General features: G+C 42.1%; 1 protein-coding gene across 1 annotated transcript in view; it reads right to left on the reverse strand.

Annotated features, from left to right (window-relative positions):
- tanc2b (tetratricopeptide repeat, ankyrin repeat and coiled-coil containing 2b) overlaps positions 1-21131 on the reverse strand; it is a 264706-nt gene that overhangs the window by 84466 nt on the left and 159109 nt on the right. The window contains exon 5 of the mRNA XM_029685202.2: positions 15237-15416. Within this exon, the coding sequence (XP_029541062.1) occupies positions 15237-15416 (180 nt within the window). The remainder of the gene's footprint in view (positions 1-15236; positions 15417-21131) is intronic.

The raw sequence follows: 21131 nt of genomic DNA on the forward strand, positions 1-21131 counted from the left end.
CAGGAGAGATTGACATGTATATTATTCATGTTAGCTCTCTGTGTATATCGAAGGGCCAGCGGTGCTACTTAAGAATGTTCAAGTTTCATCTTAAACATAAGACATCTTCATCTTAAACATAAGACAAACTGCCTTAAACATAAAAACCAACTAGCAGACCAAAACATTTAGCTAAGCAGGCTAATTTATCATCTGTAAAACTCATAGACCTATTATATCTAGCTGGTTCCAGCTAAATCTGGAATACGACTAGCAGACAATGACTTGCTCGTCTATTTACAACCACCAAGTTATCTTGGTAATCTGGTGGCCAATAAAAGCTCCCTTGTCTACGAATAAAAAATATAAAATTCAGTTTGTTTGCTATGCATAGTCTATCTGCACCTCAATAGACTTCCATCTTGCAGTCATTTATATTTTGGTATTCCAAAAGACAAACAAATCAAAATCACAAAAATATATATTTGTCACATGCTCCAAAATACAACATAGACCCTACCGTGAAGTGCTTACTTAGGAGCCAGTATTGACCTACCCTTTGAGCTTACTGAAGTAGACACAGTGGATGGCATGATCTGAAAACCACAGGTTTATTAGATTGATATCTGCTAAACGATAACCACCAAGTGTGTTTGACTTGGCACCCTTTATGAAGCAATACTATTAATCAGAGCCGTATAGTTTAAAACAAAAGTATTGCACTATATAGGGATGAAGGTGCCAATCCAGACGCATGCACTCATTTCCTCAGTCAGTATTGATGCGTTCAGGTCCACTGGTTGTTATGACATTATATTTTCCCTTTTCAATTACCTTCTCAATCATTTAGCCTTTTCTGCATTTTTTTACAACTGTGAAAGGTCAGAGGATCTGAAAATGTCATATTTCCATTTGACGGAACAAATGACTGTACGTGTCCGGGACAGAGGGGAGAGGGGGAAGGGTTATAGTGGGACACGCAGATTGTGCATAAACATGCATAAAGATGGCGGAATTCAGATCTGACGTTATTATTTTAGCACCATCCACTGAGGTTTTAAACTATGGCGCACGTATGGTTCAATGTGCCAATAAATCAGTACAATCTACTTTTTCGGGTTTTAAAATTGCCGGCATCTTGAAGCTAAAATTCGGATTATGTGTACTCTGCTAATGACCATACAAAAAAAGAGTAATGGAGCGCAATGTACAATACGGCGAACTAAGCAAAACAAGGAATTTGTGGTAAGCGCATGGGGGTAAGTGCATCTTTATGCACCTCCGCTATTGGAGAAGTATGGGCCCTGGGAGCTGAGCCGAGTGTGTAAAGAGATTTGGAGAGGAGGAGGAGATTGAAATGTATAAATGTCAGTCTTCATCTCAGCATTATCCACACAGAGATGATTATATTTTTCCAACACTCCTAGGCCCAAGCTAGGCCTGCAGTACAGCACAATACAGTAATTTAACACATGCTTTACCTTACCACACACTTCTACACTGGGCTCAATGTACAGCATGGGTGGATTTCCCAAAGCTGAAACCCACTCCTGTACAATAATATATCTTTAAACGTAAAACTGCAATGCAATACAATACAGTGGAGGCAGGGTGAGTAGAACAGACAATGGAATTCAGATACACTAATAATAGCATTATAATTGCAGTGAGGGTGGGAGAGCAGTGAGGTTTGAAGGGCAAATGCACAAATGTTCCATCTTACGTGGAAATCCATGTTAAAGTAAAAAGGAAACGGTAATCAACACTAATCGTTTTGATCTCTAGCTGTTATAAATTAAGGGGAAGCAGTCAGATGCAAAAAGAGAGATGTTGAAATAATGCCTTTAAACGTTTCACAGTTGAGTAATCAGCTTGTTGTGGCTCTACAGTGCATCCCAAATTGGAAACCTATTCCCTATAAAGTGCATTACTTTAGACCAGAGCACTATAGGAAATAGGGTGCCATTTGGGATGCAACAAACATCTCAGTAGAGACAGACAGACACTTCAGCTTATTAACCAACAAACAGCCAGACAGACACTTCAAATCAAATCAAAATGTATTAGTCACATAAGCTGAATAAAATAGGTGTAAACCTTACAGTGAAAAGCTTACTTACGAGGCCCTAACCAATAATGCAGTTTACATTTTTTAAATAATAAGAATAAATAAATACGGATAAGAATAAGAAATAAAAGTAACAAATAATTCAAGAGCAGCAGTAAAATAACAATAGCGAGACTATATACAGTGGCGTACTGGTGCAGAGTCAATGTGTGGGGGCACCGGTTAGTTGAGGTAATATGTACATGTGGGTAGAGTTATTAAAGTGACTATGCATAGATGATAACAACAGAGAGTAGCAGCGGTGTAAAAGAGGGAGGACAATGTAAATAGTCTGGGTGGCCATTTGATTAGGTGTTCAGGAGTCTTATGGATTGGGGGTAGAAGCAGTTTAGAAGCCTCTTGGACCTAGACTTGGCGCTCCGGTACCACTTGCCGTGTGGTAGCAGTGTGGTAGCAGTCAATTACTAGGGTGGCTGGAGTCTTTGGCAATTTTTACAGCCTTCCTCTGACACCGCCTGGTATAGAGGTCCTGGATGGCAGGGAGCTTGGCCCCAGTGATGTACTGGGCCGTTCGAACTACCCCCTGTAGTGCCTTGCTGTCGGAGGCTTGGCAGTTGCCATACCAGGCAGTGATGCAACCAGTCATGCTCTCGATGTTGCAGCTGTAGACACTTTTGAGGATCTGAGGACCCATGCCAGATCTTTTCAGTCTCCTGAGGGGGACTAGGTTTTGTCATGCCCTCTTCACGACTGTCTTGGTGTGCTTGGTGTTAGTTTGTTGATGATGTGGACACCAAGGAACTTGAAGCTCTCAACCTGCTCCACTGCAGCCTACCACTGTTGTGTCATCGGCAAACTTAATGATGGTGTTGGTGTAGTGCCTGGCCGTGCAGTCATGAGTGAACAGGGAGTACAGGAGGGGGCTGAGCACGCACCCCTGAGGGGCCCCTGTGTTGAGGATCAGTGTGGCGGACATGTTGTTACCTACCCTTACCACCTGGGGTTGGCCCATCAGGAAGTTCAGGATCCAGATGCAGAGGGAGGTGTGTAGTCCCAGGGTCCTTAGCTTATTGATGAGCTTTGAGGGCACTATGGTGTTGAATGCTGAGCTGTAGTCAATGAATAGCATTCTCGAATAGGAGTTCCTTTTGTCCTGGTGGGAAAGGGCAGTGTGGAGTGCAATAGAGATTGCATCATCTGTGGATCTGTTGGGGCGGTTTTCAAATTGGAGTGTGTCTAGGATTTCTGGGATAATGGTGTTGATGTGAGCCATGACCAACCTTTCAAAGCAGTTCATGGCTACAGATGTGATTGCTACGGGTCGGTAGTCATATAGGCAGGTTACCTTAGTGTTCTTGGGCACAGGGATATGGTGGTCTGCTTAAAACATGTTGGTATTACAGACTCGGACAAGGAGAGGTTGAAAATATCAGTGAAGACACTTGCCAGTTGGTCAGAGCATGCTCGCAGTACACATCCTGGTAATCCGTCTGGCCCAGCGACCTTGTGAATGTTGACCTGTTTAAAGGTCTTACTCCCATCGGCTGCGGAGAGCGTGATCACACAGTCTTCCGGAACAGCTGGTGCTCTCATGCATGTTCCAGTGCCATTTGCCTCGAAGCGAGCATTGAAGTAGTTTAGCTCATCTGGTAGGATCGTGTCACTGGGCAGCTCTCGGCTGTGCTTCCCTTTGTAGTCAGTAATGGTTTGCAAGCCCTGCCACACCCGACGTGCGTCAGAGCCGATGTAGTACGATTGGATCTTAGTCCTGTATTGACGCTTTGCCTGTTTGATGGTTTGTCGGAGGGCATAGTGGGATTTCTTATAAGCTTCCTGGGTTAAAGTCCCGCTCCTTGAAAGCGGCAGCTCAGTGCGGATGTTGCCTGGCTTTTGGTTGGGGAATGTACGTACAGTCACTGTGGGGACGACGTCATCGATGCACTTATTGATGAATCTGATGTGGTGTACTCCTCAATGCCATCGGAGGAATCCCGGGACATATTCCAGTCTGTGCTAGCAAAACAGTCCTGTAGCTTAGCATCTGCTTCATCTGACCACATTTTTATTGATCTAGTCACTGGTGCTTCCTGCTTTGATTTTTGCTTGTAAGCAGGAATCTGGAGAATAGAATTTTGGTCAGATTTGCCAAATGGAGGGCGAGGGAGAGCTCTGTGTGTGGAGTAAAGGTGGTCCAGAGTTTTTTTCCCCCTCTGGTTGCACATTTAACAGAAATTTGGTAAAATGGATTTAAGTTTCCCTGCATTAAAGTCCCCGGCTACTAGGAGCACCACTTCTGGTTGAACGTTTTCTTGTCGCTTATGGCAGAATACAGCTCATTCAATGCTGTCTTAATGCCAGCCTCTGATTGTGGTGGTATGGAAACAGCTACGAAAAATACAGATGAAAACTCTCTAGGTATATAGTGTGGTCTACAGCTTATCATGAGATACTCTACCTCAGGCGAGCAATAGCTTGAGACTTCCTTAGATATCTTGCACCAGCTGTTATTTACAAAAATACATAGCCCGTACTGAGCACGTCTTCTTGGGCATTTCATGTGTATTGCAAGTGTTATCCATTTCATGTGTACTGCATGTGTTATCCATTTCATGTGTATTGCAAGTGTTATCCATTTCATGTGTACTGCATGTGTTATCCATTTCATGGGTACTGCAAGTGTTATCCATTTCATGTGTACTGCATGTGTTATCCATTTCATGTGTACTGCATGTGTTATCCATTTAATGGGTATTGCAAGTGTTATCCATTTCATGTGTACTGCATGTATTATCCATTTCATGGGTATTGCATGTGTTATCCATTTCATGTGTACTGCATGTGTTATCCATTTCATGTGTATTGCAAGTGTTATCCATTTCATGTGTACTGCATGTGTTATCCATTTCATGTGTATTGCAAGTGTTATCCATTTCATGTGTACTGAATGTGTTATCCATTTCATGTGTACTGCATGTGTTATCCATTTCATGTGTATTGCAAGTGTTATCCATTTCATGTGTACTGCATGTGTTATCCATTTCATGTGTACTGCATGTGTTATCCATTTCATGTGTATTGCAAGTGTTATCCATTTCATGTGTATTGCAAGTGTTATCAATTTCATGTGTACTGCATGTGTTATCCATTTCATGTGTATTGCAAGTGTTATCCATTTCATGGGTACTGCATGTGTTATCCATTTCATGTGTATTGCAAGTGTTATCCATTTCATGTGTACTGAATGTGTTATCCATTTCATGTGTACTGAATGTGTTATCCATTTCATGTGTATTGCATGTGTTATCCATTTCATGTGTATTGCAAGTGTTATCCATTTCATGTGTACTGCATGTGTTATCCATTTCATGTGTACTGCATGTGTTATCCATTTCATGTGTACTGAATGTGTTATCCATTTCATGTGTACTGCATGTGTTATCCATTTCATGGGTACTGCATGTGTTATCCATTTCATGTGTATTGCAAGTGTTATCCATTTCATGTGTATTGCAAGTGTTATCCATTTCATGTGTATTGCATGTGTTATCCATTTCATGTGTATTGCATGTGTTATCCATTTCATGTGTATTGCAAGTGTTATCCATTTCATGTGTACTGCATGTGTTATCCATTTCATGGGTACTGCATGTGTTATCCATTTCATGTGTATTGCATGTGTTATCCATTTCATGTGTATTGCAAGTGTTATCCATTTCATGTGTACTGAATGTGTTATCCATTTCATGGGTACTGCATGTGTTATCCATTTCATGTGTACTGCAAGTGTTATCCATTTCATGTGTATTGCATGTGTTATCCATTTCATGTGTATTGCAAGTGTTATCCATTTCATGTGTACTGCATGTGTTATCCATTTCATGTGTATTGCACGTGTTATCCATTTAATGGGTATTGCAAGTGTTATCCATTTCATGTGTACTGCATGTGTTATCCATTTCATGTGTACTGAATGTGTTATCCATTTCATGGGTATTGCAAGTGTTATCCATTTCATGTGTACTGCATGTGTTATCCATTTAATGGGTATTGCATGTGTTATCCATTTCATGTGTATTTCTGCATGTGTTATCCATTTCATGTGTACTGCATGTGTTATCCATTTCATGTGTATTGCATGTGTTATCCATTTCATGTGTATGCTGCAATGTGTTATCCATTTAATGGGTATTGCAAGTGTTATCCATTTCATGTGTACTGCATGTGTTATCCATTTCATGTGTATTGCACGTGTTATCCATTTCATGTGTATTGCACGTGTTATCCATTTAATGGGTATTGCAAGTGTTATCCATTTCATGTGTACTGCATGTGTTATCCATTTAATGGGTATTGCAAGTGTTATCCATTTCATGTGTATTGCAAGTGTTATCCATTTCATGTGTACTGAATGTGTTATCCATTTCATGGGTACTGCATGTGTTATCCATTTCATGTGTACTGCAAGTGTTATCCATTTCATGTGTATTGCATGTGTTATCCATTTCATGTGTATTGCAAGTGTTATCCATTTAATGGGTATCCATGCAAGTGTTATCCATTTCATGTGTACTGCATGTGTTATCCATTTCATGTGTACTGCATGTGTTATCCATTTAATGGGTATTGCAAGTGTTATCATTTCATTTCATGTGTTATCCATTTAATGGGTATTGCAAGTGTTATCCATTTCATGTGTACTGCATGTGTTATCCATTTCATGTGTATTGCAAGTGTTATCCATTTCATGTGTACTGCATGTGTTATCCATTTCATGTGTACATAAGTGTTATCCATTTCATGTGTACTGTTATCCATTTCATGTGTACTGCATGTGTTATCCATTTCATGTGTACTGCATGTGTTATCCATTTCATGTGTACTGCATGTGTTATCCATTTCATGTGTACTGCATGTGTTATCCATTTCATGTGTACTGCATGTGTTATCCATTTCATGTGTACTGCATGTGTTATCCATTTCATGGGTGTGTATTGCATGTGTTATCCATTTCATGGGTATGCATGTGTTATCCATTTCATGTGTACTGCATGTGTTATCCATTTCATGTGTATTGCATGTGTTATCCATTTCATGTGTACTGCATGTGTTATCCATTTCATGTGTACTGCATTGTTATCCATTTCATGGGTACTGCATGTGTTATCCATTTCATGTGTACTGCATGTGTTATCCATTTCATGTGTACTGCATGTGTTATCCATTTCATGTGTGTTATATTGCATCCATTTCATGTGTGTTATCCATTTCATGTGTACTGCAATGTGTTATCCATTTCATGTGTACTGCATGTGTTATCATTTCATTTGCATGTGTTATCCATTTCATGTGTATCCATTGCATGTGTTATCCATTTCATGTGTACTGCAAGTGTTATCCATTTCATGTGTACTGCATGTGTTATCCATTTCATGTGTACTGCATGTGTTATCCATTTCATGTGTACTGCATGTGTTATCCATTTCATGTGTATTGCAAGTGTTATCCATTTCATGTGTACTGCATGTGTTATCCATTTCATGTGGTACTGCATGTGTTATCCATTTTGCAAGTGTTATCCATTTCATGGGTACTGCATGTGTTATCCATTTCATGTGTATTGCAAGTGTTATCCATTTCATGTGTATTGCAAGTGTTATCCATTTCATGTATTGTTATCCATTTCAAGTGTTATCCATTTCATGTGTATTGCATGTGTTATCCATTTCATGTGTACTGCATGTGTTATCCATTTCATGTGCATGTGTTATACTGCAATGTGTTATCCACTGCATGTGTTTCCATTTCATGTGTACTGCATGTGTTATCCATTTCATGTGTACTGCATGTGTTATCCATTTCATGTGTATTTCATGTACTGCAATGTGTTATCCATTTCATGTGGTGCAAGTGTTATCCATTTGTACTGCATGTGTTATCCATTTCATGTGTACTGCATGTGTTATCCATTTCATGGGTACTGCATGTGTTATCCATTTCACTATTGCAAGTGTTATCCATTTCAATGTGTTATCCATTTCATGGGTACTGCATGTGTTATCCATTTCACAGTACTGCATGTGACTACTGCAGTTATCCATTTCATGGTACTGCATGAGTTATCCCATGTACTGCAGAACACATGTGTTATCCATTTCAGTGGAATGGAATAAATCCATTTCAGTGTTTGCAAGTTATCCATTTCAAACAGACAGTGTTATCCATTTCTGTGTTATCCATTTCATGTGTATTGCATAGTTAATTTCATGTGTGCTGCTGTGTTATCCATTTCATGTGTTGCAAGTGTTATCCATTTCATGTGTATTCAGTGTTATCCATTTCATGGTACTGCATGTGTTATCCACCACCAGCATGTGTTATCCACAGACAGTGTTATCCATTTCAGGATGTTGTTATCCATTTCTGTACTGCTGCCATTTCAGTGTATTGCAAGTGTTAATTTCCCATGTGTTATCCATTTCAGTATTGCAAGTTATCCATTTCATGGTATTCAGTGTTATCCATTTCTGTATTGCAAGTGTTATCCCCAGTGTTGCAGTTATCCATTTCCCAAGTGTTATCCATTTCAGTATTGCAAGTGTTATCCATTTCAGACTGCATGTGTTATCCATTTCAGGACTGCATTGTTATCCATTTCATGGGTACTGCATGTGTTATCCATTTCATGTGTATCAACTCCTCAGCCATTCCAGACTAAACCCAAACGCACATCACAGTGGTCAGGATGGTGGGCTGATCCTGCAATGCCCAGAATGGAATAAATGCAGAACCCACCACCAGGAGACAATAGACTGTTAATGGATGTTGCTGTCTGCTGCCCAGTGTTCAGAACCCACCACCAGAGAGAACAGACAGGTCAGGATGTTGCTGTCTGCTGCCCAGTGTTCAGAACCCACCACCAGAGACAATAGACTGGTCAGGATGTTGCTGTCTGCTGCCCAGTGTTCAGAACCCACCACCAGAGAGAACAGACAGGTCAGGATGTTGCTGTCTGCTGCCCAGTGTTCAGAACCCACCACCAGAGAGAACAGACAGGTCAGGATGTTGCTGTCTGCTGCCCAGTGTTCAGAACCCACCACCAGAGAGAACAGACAGGTCAGGATGTTTCTGTCTGCTGCCCAGTGTTCAGAACCCACCACCAGAGAGAACAGACAGGTCAGGATGTTGCTGTCTGCTGCCCAGTGTTCAGAACCCACCACCAGAGAGAACAGACAGGTCAGGATGTTGCTGTCTGCTGCCCAGTGTTCAGAACCCACCACCAGAGACAATAGACTGGTCAGGATGTTGCTGTCTGCTGCCCAGTGTTCAGAACCCACCACCAGAGAGAACAGACAGGTCAGGATGTTGCTGTCTGCTGCCCAGTGTTCAGAACCCACCACCAGAGACAATAGACTGGTCAGGATGTTGCTGTCTGCTGCCCAGTGTTCAGAACCCACCACCAGAGAGAACAGACAGGTCAGGATGTTGCTGTCTGCTGCCCAGTGTTCAGAACCCACCACCAGAGACAATAGACTGGTCAGGATGTTGCTGTCTGCTGCCCAGTGTTCAGAACCCACCACCAGAGAGAACAGACAGGTCAGGATGTTTCTGTCTGCTGCCCAGTGTTCAGAAACCACCACCAGAGACAATAGACTGGTCAGGATGTTGATGTCTGCTGCCCAGTGTTCAGAACCCACCACCAGAGAGAACAGACAGGTCAGGATGTTGCTGTCTGCTGCCCAGTGTTCAGAACCCACCACCAGAGAACAGACAGGTCAGGATGTTGCTGTCTGCTGCCCAGTGTTCAGAACCCACCACCAGAGAGAATAGACAGGTCAGGATGTTGCTGTCTGCTGCCCAGTGTTCAGAACCCACCACCAGAGAGAACAGACAGGTCAGGATGTTGCTGTCTGCTGCCCAGTGTTCAGAACCCACCACCAGAGAGAACAGACTGGTCAGGATGTTGCTGTCTGCTGCCCAGTGTTCAGAGGCCACCACCAGAGAGAACAGACAGGTCAGGATGTTGCTGTCTGCTGCCCAGTGTTCAGAACCCACCACCAGAGAGAACAGACTGGTCAGGATGTTTCTGTCTGCTGCCCAGTGTTCAGAACCCACCACCAGAGACAATAGACTGGTCAGGATGTTGATGTCTGCTGCCCAGTGTTCAGAGCCCACCACCAGAGAGAACAGACAGGTCAGGATGTTGCTGTCTGCTGCCCAGTATTCAGAACCCACCACCAGAGAGAACAGACAGGTCAGGATGTTGCTGTCTGCTGCCCAGTGTTCAGAACCCACCACCAGAGAGAACAGACAGGTCAGGATGTTGCTGTCTGCTGCCCAGTGTTCAGAACCCACCACCAGAGAGAACAGACAGGTCAGGATGTTGCTGTCTGCTGCCCAGTGTTCAGAACCCACCACCAGAGAGAACAGACTGGTCAGGATGTTGCTGTCTGCTGCCCAGTGTTCACAACCCACCACCAGAGAGAACAGACAGGTCAGGATGTTGCTGTCTGCTGCCCAGTGTTCAGAACCCACCACCAGAGAGAACAGACAGGTCAGGATGTTGCTGTCTGCTGCCCAGTGTTCAGAACCCACCACCAGAGAGAACAGGCTGCTCTTGTGATCCTCTGGACCAAAGGCAGTGTGACATTTCCACACCAGCCGGAGGAATTGTGGCACCATGGTTGCCTTCCGAATGACACCCTATTCCCTTTATAGCGCACTACTTTTTACCAGGGCCTATAGGGAATAGGGTGACATTTGAGATGCAGACCATGATACCGCAGGCTCTGTAAAGGGGTATAGCCTTAGGCACCCTCTGGCAGCTCCCGCCCTCCTGCCTGCCTCTCCAATCCATTTCACAGGTTGGGTTCAGAGCAGCTGGGACCCCCTGGGTGAAACCTCCACACAGGCAGAGAGAGCGGAGTGAGGAGAAGAGATTAAATCAGAAACTCATTGATTTCCTAAAAAGGTCAGCACTGCTTTCAGAGCATTGTCATTCTATCTGGAACAGTGAGGTTGAATAAGCCAATAAAACAGCTCTACTGCCTGCCAGCTCCCTACCAGCTCCCAGCTCCCTGAGGCCAATCAAGGCAGAGCAGGAGGGCTGGTGGTAGGGCTGAGGAGGAGAAGGGGGAGGATGCTGCTGCGGAGGGCTGGGGATAGCAGGGGAGGTCTGGGGAGGGAAAGAGAGGGAAGGGGGAGCGCGGGGGAAAGCAAATGAGGACTAGGTGAGAGCTGGGGAATACTTGGTGTGCAGGGGAGGGCTGGGTAAGACTGGTGAGAGCTGGGGAGGAAAGGAGAAAGGGAGGCCCTCCATGAGGGGATCAAGGTGCATCCAGCCAGGCTGAAGACCTGCTCTGATTGTGCCTGCTGCTGAAGCCTGCTGGTCCCTGCTGGGTGCTGGGAGGTGGAGAGGCTTTGATATGCATCCCAAATGGCACCCTATTGCCTGTATAGTGCACTACGAACCCTGTTCGAAAGTATTGCACTATAAAGGGAATAGGGTGCCATTTGGGATGAAGCCTGAGCCTCAGATGCCCATATTGTAACTTGGCACTGGCAGGCGGTGTAAAGGAGTGGCACTGGGTTGGATTAATTAAAGAGTGGGAAGAAGGCTGGGGTGCTCGGGACCATGCCCAATCTGGTGTTGTGGCTATGGACGCCCACATCTGACTTCGAGGCAGATGAAAAGGCAGAGAAAGACTATTTATTTCTATTTTGCAAAACACATGAACAGGTGCGTAAGCTACACTCCAGAGGTGGTACATCTTTGCACTGGCACACATGCATGCAGCATGCTGATGCAGTTGGACTCATTGTGCAGAGGTAAAATAAAACGCATGAAAGTAGCAATGCAGCAGAGTTAGCACACAGCGGAGTATCAAATTAAAAGTAATGAGGATCTCTTATTCCCATGTTACCTCCAAAATACACCACAGCAGCAACTGCATCTGCATCAATATCAGCATCTAACTGGCATACATTAACCAAACAAATTATGATTATATTACATTAACAAGGCAAATTATAATTATGATTATATTGCATTAACAAGGCAAATTATAATTATGATTATATTGCATTAACAAGGCAAATTGTAAATCATAAATTGAATGACTGTGCATGTATACACAGTCACAGTGTTCACAACCAAACTGTGAAATAAGGACTTGCATAACAAAGAGAGAACGAGAGCCATTTCTGTGTTATTCATCAAGTTATTCTTAAAACAACAACGCTCCTCTCTACGACAACAGTCATCAAGATAACAGCAAGCACAATGAAACTCCCAGAATTCCTTTTGATTCGCGCAGATGAAAGTGTTAGTAAATTAGGCTGAATGTTCTACAGACACGAAAGAGGAAAGGAGAGAGGGAAGAAAAGTGGATTAAACAGACAAAGGGGGCTGTAAGCAGTGTGGAGTTGAGAGAGAGAGTGAGAGAGAGAGAGAGAGAGAGAGAGACAGAGAGAGAGAGAGAGAGAGAGAGAGAGAGAGAGAGAGAGAGAGAGAGAGAGAGAGAGAGACAGAGAGAGAGACAGAGAGAGAGAGACAGAGAGAGAGACGGAGAGAGAGAGAGACAGAGAGAGAGAGAGAGAGACAGAGAGAGAGACGGAGAAAGAGATTGGCTCGCTATGAGATGTAATTTTCAGGCCCCATTCCCTCCGATCCGACCCAAACTCTCCTGGCTCCTGTCACCAACAACAGAAAGCCTGCTCTTCCAGCAGTAGGAAGCAGCACCCCCAGTTAAGATAACAGCGCTTTTAAAAAGCCCAGTTTAGAGAAATAAATAATTCTGTATGGTGTACAAACACACAGCAGCATATACAGTGCCTTCAGAAAGTATTCATACCCCTTGACTTATTCCACATTTTGTTGTGTTACTGCCTGAATTTAATTGAACATTTTCTCACCACCTACACACAATACCCCATAATGACAAAGTGAAAACATGTTTGTCGAAATGTTAGCAAATTTATTGAAAATTAAATACAGAAACATCTCATTTATATAAGTATTCACACCCCTGATTCAATGCATGGTCGAATCACCTTTGGAAGCGATTACAGCTGTGAGTCTTTCTGGGTAAGTCTCTAAGAGTTTTCCACACCTGGATTGTGCAACATTTGCCCATTATACTTTTCAAAAATATTCTTGTTGATCATTGCTAGACAACCATTTTCAGATCTTGACATAGATTTTCAAGCAGAAGTCAAAACTAACTTGGTTACTCAGAAAACTTCACTGTCTTCTTGGTAAGCAACTCCAGTGTAGATTTGGCCTTGTGTTTGAGGTTATTGTCCTGCTGAAAGGTGTTTTCCTCTACCAGTGTCTGGTGGAAAGCAGACTGAACCAGGTGTTCCTCTAGGATTTCGACCTGTTCTTAACTCCATTCCGTTTATTTTTTATTCTGAAAAACTTCCCTGTCTTTAACGATTACAAGCATACCTATAAAATGATGCAGCCACCACTATCCTTGAAAAAGAGTGGTACTCAGTAATGTGTTGTATTGGACTTGCCCCAAACATAACACATTGAATTCAGGACAAAATGTTCATTGCTGTCATATTTTTTTTCAGTCTTTTTTAGTGCCTTATTACAAAGAGGATGCATGTTTTGGAATATTTGTTTTCTGTACAGGCTTCCTTCTTTTCAGTCTGTCAATTAGGATAGTATTGTGACCTAACTAAGTTGCTAATCTTTCCTCAATTTTCTCCTATCACAGCATTAAACTCTGTAACTGTTTTAAAGTCACCATTGGCCTCATGGTGACATCCCTGAGCGGTTTCCTTCCTCTCTGGCAACTGAGTTAGAAAGGACACCTGTATCTTTGTATTGACTGGTTATATTGAAACAAAAGGATATTCAATGTGTGTTTATTTATTTTTTGTTTTCATCTACCAATAGGTGTCCTTCTTTACTAGGCTGAATCTGGACTTTGTGGTTGAATCTGTGTTTAAAATTCCCTACTCGACTGAGGTACCTTACAGATAATTGTATGTGTATCATGTATCATTGTATCATGTCAAACACTATTATTGCACACAGAGTAAGTCCATGCAACTTATTATGTGACTTGTAAACACCTTTTTAGTCCTGAACTTATTTAGGCATGCCATAATAAATGGGTGAAATACTTATTGACTCAAGACATTTCAGCTTTTCTTTTTTTATTAATTGGTTAACATTCTGAAAACATAATATCAGTTTGATTGTGTTGTGTGAAGTATTGTGTGAAGGCCAGCGATAAAACAGCTCAATTGAATCCATTGTAAATTCAGGCTGTAACACAACAAAACGGGGAAAAACTCAGTGTAAATACATTCTGAAGGCACTGTAGGAGAGGGTTAATGATACAACTAGGCTAAATCACGAGGATGAGAGTGGTAAACCGCACCCTAGTGGTGAATGTTGGACAATGAGTTTCACACCCAATCCCTTTCAATCTGTAGACACTTAAGGAATAAAACTAATTTTTCTAATTCAATTCAAGCCTGCACTGCCCAGCCACAGTAGCCCATTACAGTGCAATGACTGTAGCTTTCAATGATCAAGTTACTGAGAGATAGACTGAAGAGAGAGAGTGGGAGAGAGATAGACTGAGGAGAGAGCGAGCAAAATAGCGAAAGAGAGAGACTGAGGAGAAAGAGAGCGAGGAGAAAGAGAGTGAGACTGAGGAGAAAGAGAGAGAGAGAGAGGGGAGAAAAAGAGAGAGAGGAGAAAGAGAGAGACTAAGGAGAGCGAGAGAGAGATTGGGAGTGAAGCTGATTTCCGAGATGACTGCGACAGGAAATGATCAGTTAGTGGTGAGTGACAAGGTCAGAGACGAGCAGGATAGGAAGATAGACAGACAACCACAGCTCATATCTGCCATTCCTGGCATCCCAGCCTAGCTATTAGGTAAGCCTGGAGTGATTATTAATGGGCCTTGACCTGGGAGGGCTGTAGTTAATCATTTATTGAGTTCACAATGACTTGTGTTGACCGGCATCAGTGAACACTGACGTAAGCATCCAACTTCCCAGTTACCATCATGTAACTGACTGTATTCCCCCACACGACATTCCAACACGAATGAGTGGCATTGGGCGATTGGTTATTAACCGAACGCCCAAAGGAGCAGACAACAACACAGTTTGACCTACGGGATTTCTCCTGTGGAGGTGTTGTGTATATTTCTGTGACCATTACCTGTGAGCTTCTTGGTGGGCTGCAGCCGGACACTGATGGTCTGGTGTGTGAGCAGTGGGGAGGAGGGCAGGGAGCGTGAAACGCCCTCCATGATGCGGATGTGCTGCATGCCCTCGGTCATAGAGAGAGGCGGAAGGGCATAGTCGCCCTCAAAGGCACAGTCACTGTCTATACTACCACCTGCAGGAGGAAGCAGAAAAGTCAGCGTCACAAGACAATAATATTAATGTTCCACGCATATACTAGCTATTTCATTTAACGTCTGGCATTACAACATTTACAGTATTGTGAGTGTAGTCATAGATGTTTCAGAACAGTTATTAGTGTATTTGTTGTGCATTGTATTGCATTATGCATAAATTATAAGGCATTATACATGTGCTTCTAGTGGCATTGTAGATACTTAGCAAACCGGGAACATTCCCAGAACATTAGACAAGATTCTCATTAAGTTCTAGTTAAGGTTTTATCTAACATTAGGATGATAACATCCCAAAAACATTAAAAACAAAGTTTTAAATACCTTTTTTTATGTTTTAAATGAACTATCCTTGGAATGTTCGCCTACCATTCCCCAAAAGTTTTTATTAGGTTTCCAGGTAATGTAATATGACAATGTATCAGTAATGTTTTCCCAGCAAACTAAATTGGTTCTGTGAACATTCCTAGAACATTTGTTAGGTTGCAGAAAATGTTCTCATAACACAAAAACTGTCCAGTCGTGCTGATGATTATGCAATGCTTGAAAATTCCAACAGGATTTTGATAGAGGTGACAAAATCCTATATGATTGTGAGAATCTTGGATTCTATTTGAAAAATCGCTAATCCAACAGGATTTTTTTTAAGTGCAACACTTTATGTTAAAAGTAACACAACATGGATGTGTTAAAAAAAAAGATTGACGTTTCTGACACATTTTGTGTTGTATTCCACTTAAATGCGAAGCTTCACAACATTTTCAGATTTGAAGAAAATGGCAGAAAATATGCAGCCGAAGTTCGACGAGAGCGGATACAAATGTAAATACAAAAAGTAAATATTCATCACTTTAGCTAATTATGACAAATGTTAAGAAAATGTTGAGCAAGGTAATATAAAACTAATGACTTGTCAAGTAAGTTAAATTAAACGTTATGTTGGCTGACAATTTGTTAGCAACGCTAGCCTTACAAACCGCATAGCATATATGTACCAGTATGTTAGCTAGCTAGAGAACATCAGTTGGCTACTAATACATCAAACTTGCCCGTATATTAACTATACTGAACATAAATATAAAAGTGTTGGCGCCATGTTTCATGAGCTGAAATAAAAGATCACAGAAATTTCCCATGTGCACAAAAAGCATATTTCTCTCAGATTTTGTGCACAAATTTGTTTACATCCCTGTTAGTATCCCTGTCAGTGAGCATTTCTCATTTGCCAAGATAATCCATCCACCTGACAGGTGTGGCATATCAAGAAGCTGATTAAACATCATTATCATTACACAGGTGCACCTTGTGCTGGGGAAAATAAAAGGCCACTCTAAAATGTGCTGTTTTGTCACACAACACAATGCCACAGATGTCTCAACTTTTGAGGGAGCATGCAAATAGCATGCTACCTGCAGGAATGTCCACCAGAGCTGTTGTGAGAGAATTGAATGTTCATTTATCTATCATAAGCTGCCTCCAATGTCGTTTTAGAGAATTTGGCAGTACGTTCAACCGGCCCCACAACAGCAGAACACGTGTAACTAGCCCAGGACCTCCACATTCGGCTTCTTTAACTGTGGGATTGTCTGAGACCAGTCAAACGGACAGCTGAGTAAACTGAGGAGTATTTCTGTCTGTAATAAAGCCTTTTTGTGGGGAAAAACGTATTATGATTGGCTGGGCCTGGCTCCCCAGTGGCTAGGCCTATGCCCTCCGAGGCCCACCCATGGCTGCGCCCCTGCCCACTCAGGTGAAAACCATAGATTAGGGTCTAATGAATTTATTTAAATTGACTGGTTTCCTTATATGAACTGTAACTCAGTCAAACTTTTGACATTTTCGCCTGTTGCGTTTATATTGTTGTTCAGTGTGAATGCTAACTAACTACCCAACATGAGACTTATATGCGGTTGGTAGCTAATGGTTTTAAACCTGATTTATGTCACGTTAACTTGCCACAGGTTTATCTAAAAAGGGTGTCTATTTACATCATAAGGACTGAAGTTCATTCACCTGGCGTGCTAGAAACTAATTCCGGTTCACAGGAAAGAGGCATGCGGCCTTGAAGGGGTTTGAGTAAGAAGCTGAATTGCTGGGAACATTACCTAACATTAACAATCACTAGACTGTTAAGTTACTGCAGCTTATATGATCTGGCTCAATTACATTCATGATGCAATACATACTTGGGAGCGAGTGATAACGTTACAGGTTGGCAGGAAATTTGGGGGGACAAAAAATACAAGTTTTGTGCTGGCATCAATTCACCTTGCCAACTGATAGTTGGTAACTGTAATATATTACTGTGCTTTGCCTAGGGCATTTGTGCAAGTGTACTGTCAGAAGGGGAAGGACAAAGATAAAAGTATTTATTTTCTGTATACAGTAGACATCTAAAATGTCTCAATATCTTCACAATGTCCAGGTTGTATGGTGAGTCCAGCTAACTGGTTTCTTTTAGGATTTGGAGTGTCCCCAAACTGGGGTGAGTACAGAGGGAGGGGAGAGCACCTGATTGCCCAATTCACATAAGGCCCGCTATTACACCGCTTGTTGTCATTGCCTCATCCAGCCAGGAGGTAGTGGTGTTTTCAGGAAAAGTTCAGGAACCGAGAGAGAGAGAGAGAGAAAGAAAAAGATAGAACTCCCAAGAGGAGGAGAGAGCCAGAGTGGGTCACACTACTCAGAGAGATGCAGGACATAGATCAAAAGAGAGAGGCCGGCCAGCACTCATGATGAAAAGAGAGAAAGATGCAATAAAAAGAGAGAAGAGAGACAAGGAAAACAGAGGAGGACAGCAAGAGGGAGAAGATAGAGGAGGAGTACAAGAAGAAGGAGGAGAAGAGAGAGGAGGAGTACAGGAGGATGATGGATGAGGAGAATAGGCGTAGGGACAATGAGAATTGATGTGGAGAAGATGAGAATAGAAGGAGAGACGAGGACAATCGACAGAGGGAGGCTGGACTGTTGAGGGTTTGGAGGATTTTAATGACAAAAAGTAATGTTTTTATTTGCCAGTGCCTAGTTCCAATAAAGTTGCCAATATATCAGGCATTGATTGTTCCAGATCTGGTTCCAATGCCAAATGTTTTCTTTCAAACTATTTGAGCACTTGATCGAGCCTGCCTATAAATGCCAGTGCTAATATAAAAATACATGTGTTTTGTTTAGTTTTTTTTATTATTAAATTATTTAAAAAAGTTACGTTAAGTGGAAGGCCACACAGCTTTAATTATAGAACATTGTATTAACAACAAAACCATACGTTTTATGCCATGAAGCTCTTAAAAGAGCTCCACCACACACAAACAGCAGAATAGAAAATCTTTCAAATATGAAAACTGGTAATATTATAAAAAACAGAACAGTAAGTTATGTCAAATGTGAACACGGGTGATATTGATTGATTTAAGATTCAACAATTAAGTTTCAAAAAACAAGTTGTGCGGCAGTGAGGATCACATGGGTTGTTTTCTACTGGTGGGGAATTGCAGTAGTTGTGGTGACCTGGGATGGGGCTAGCAGGTGCTGCAACATTGCCCACTCCTGATGATCAAATCAAATGAAATTGCATTTGTCACATGAGCCGAACACAACAGGTGTAGACCTTAAAGTGAAATACTTACTTACAAGCCCTTAACCAACAATGCAATTTGAAGAAAAATTTGTGTTAAGTATTTACAAAAATAAACTGAAGTAAGAAAAATAATAATTAAAGAGGGGGAACTGGTACAGAGTCAATGTGCCGGGGCACAGGTTTTTGTTCGTTTTTAAAAATTGTTTTAAAAATGATTTTGGACATAATGTTGCCGCTACCATCTCTTATGACCGAAAATAACTTTTGGACATCAGGACTGTGATTACTCACCACGGACTGGCAGAATCCTTTTCTAAATGTAATGAGTCTGACGAGCACAACGCAAACAATATACTGCTTTCTCGAGAACAGGCCAAGATCCCTGTGATTTGCATGAGGAGGAGGCTGAGAAAAAGGGGCCAGACGGCGGGCTGCCTTCTGAGAATTCATAGGCAATCAAATAAACCCCCACTTCCTTCCATTCTGGTAGCAAACGTGCAATCTTTGGAGAATAAAATCAATGACCTACGCGCAAGATTAAACTACCAACACGACATTCAAAACTATAATATCTTATGCTCCATGGAGTCGTGGCTGAACGAAGACACTATCAACATACAGCTGGCTGGTAATGCTCTGAACCGGCAGGATAGAACAGCGACGTCTGGTAAGACATGGGGCAGGAGCCTATGTATTTTTGTAATTAACAGCTGGTGCACGATATCTATGGAAGTTTCAAGCTATTGCTCGCCTGAGGTAGAGTATCTCATGATAAGCTGTAGACCACATTACCTACCTAGAGAGTTTTCATCTGTATTTTTCATAGCTGTTTACATAACACCACAGTCAGAGGCTGGCACTAAGACAGCATTGAATAGGCTGTATTCCGCCATAAGAAAATAAGAAAACGCTCACCCAGAGGCGGCGCTCCAAGTAGCCAGGGACGTTTATGCAGCATGTTAATTGTGCAACCAGAGGGAAATAACTCTGGACCGCCTTCACTCCACACACAGAGAAGCATACAAAGCTCTACCTTGTCCTCCATTTGGCAAATTTGATCGTAACTCCGCCATCCTGATTCCTATTACAAGCAAAAATTCAAGCAGGAAGCACCAGTGACTAGATCAATAAAAACGTGGTCAGATGAAGCAGATGCTAAGCTACAGGACTGTTTTGCTAGCACATATGTTCCGGGATTCCTACGATGGCATTGAGGAATACACCACATCAGTCATTGGCTTCATCAATAAGTGCATCGATGACGTCATCCCCACAGTGACCGCATGTACAGTTGAAGTCGGAAGTTTACATACACTTAGGTTGGAGTCATTAAAACTCGTTTTTCAACCACTCCACAAATTTCTTGTAAACAAACTATAGTTTTGGCAAGTCGGTTAGGACACCTACTTTGTGCATGACACAAGTACATTTTCCAACAATTGTTTACAGACAGATTATTTCACTTATAATACACTGTATCACAATTCCAGTGGGTCAGAAGTTTACATACACTAAGTTGACTATGCCTTTAAACAGCTTGGAAAATACCAGAAAATGATGTCATTGGCTTTAGAAGCTTGTGATAGAATAATTTACATAATTTGAGTCAATTGGAGGTGTATCTGTGGATGTATTTCAAGGCCTACCTTTAAACTCCATGCCTCTTTGCTTGACATCATGGGTAAATCAAAAGCAATCAGCCAAGACCGCAGAATTATTTTTGTAGACCTCCACAAGTCTGGTTCATCATTGGGAGCAATTTCCAAACGCCTGAAGGTACCACGTTCATCTGTACAAACAATAGTACGCAAGTATAAACCCCATGAGACCACACAGCCGTTATACCGCTCAGGAAGGAGACGCGTTCTGTCTCCTAGAGATGAACGTACTTTGGTACGAAAAGTGCAAATCAATCCCAGAACAGCAGCAAAGGACCTTGTGAAGATGCTGGAGGAAACAGGTACAAAAGTATCTATATCCACAGTAAAAACTAGTCTTATATCGACATTACCTGAAAGGCCGCTCATCAAGAAAGAAGCCACTGCTCCAAAACCGCCATAAAAAAGCCAGACTACGGTTTGCAACTGCACATGGGGACAAAGATAGTACTTTTTGTAAA

This window comes from Oncorhynchus nerka, linkage group LG16 (assembly GCF_034236695.1).
Source record: "Oncorhynchus nerka isolate Pitt River linkage group LG16, Oner_Uvic_2.0, whole genome shotgun sequence".
NCBI classification, from domain to species: domain Eukaryota; kingdom Metazoa; phylum Chordata; class Actinopteri; order Salmoniformes; family Salmonidae; genus Oncorhynchus; species Oncorhynchus nerka.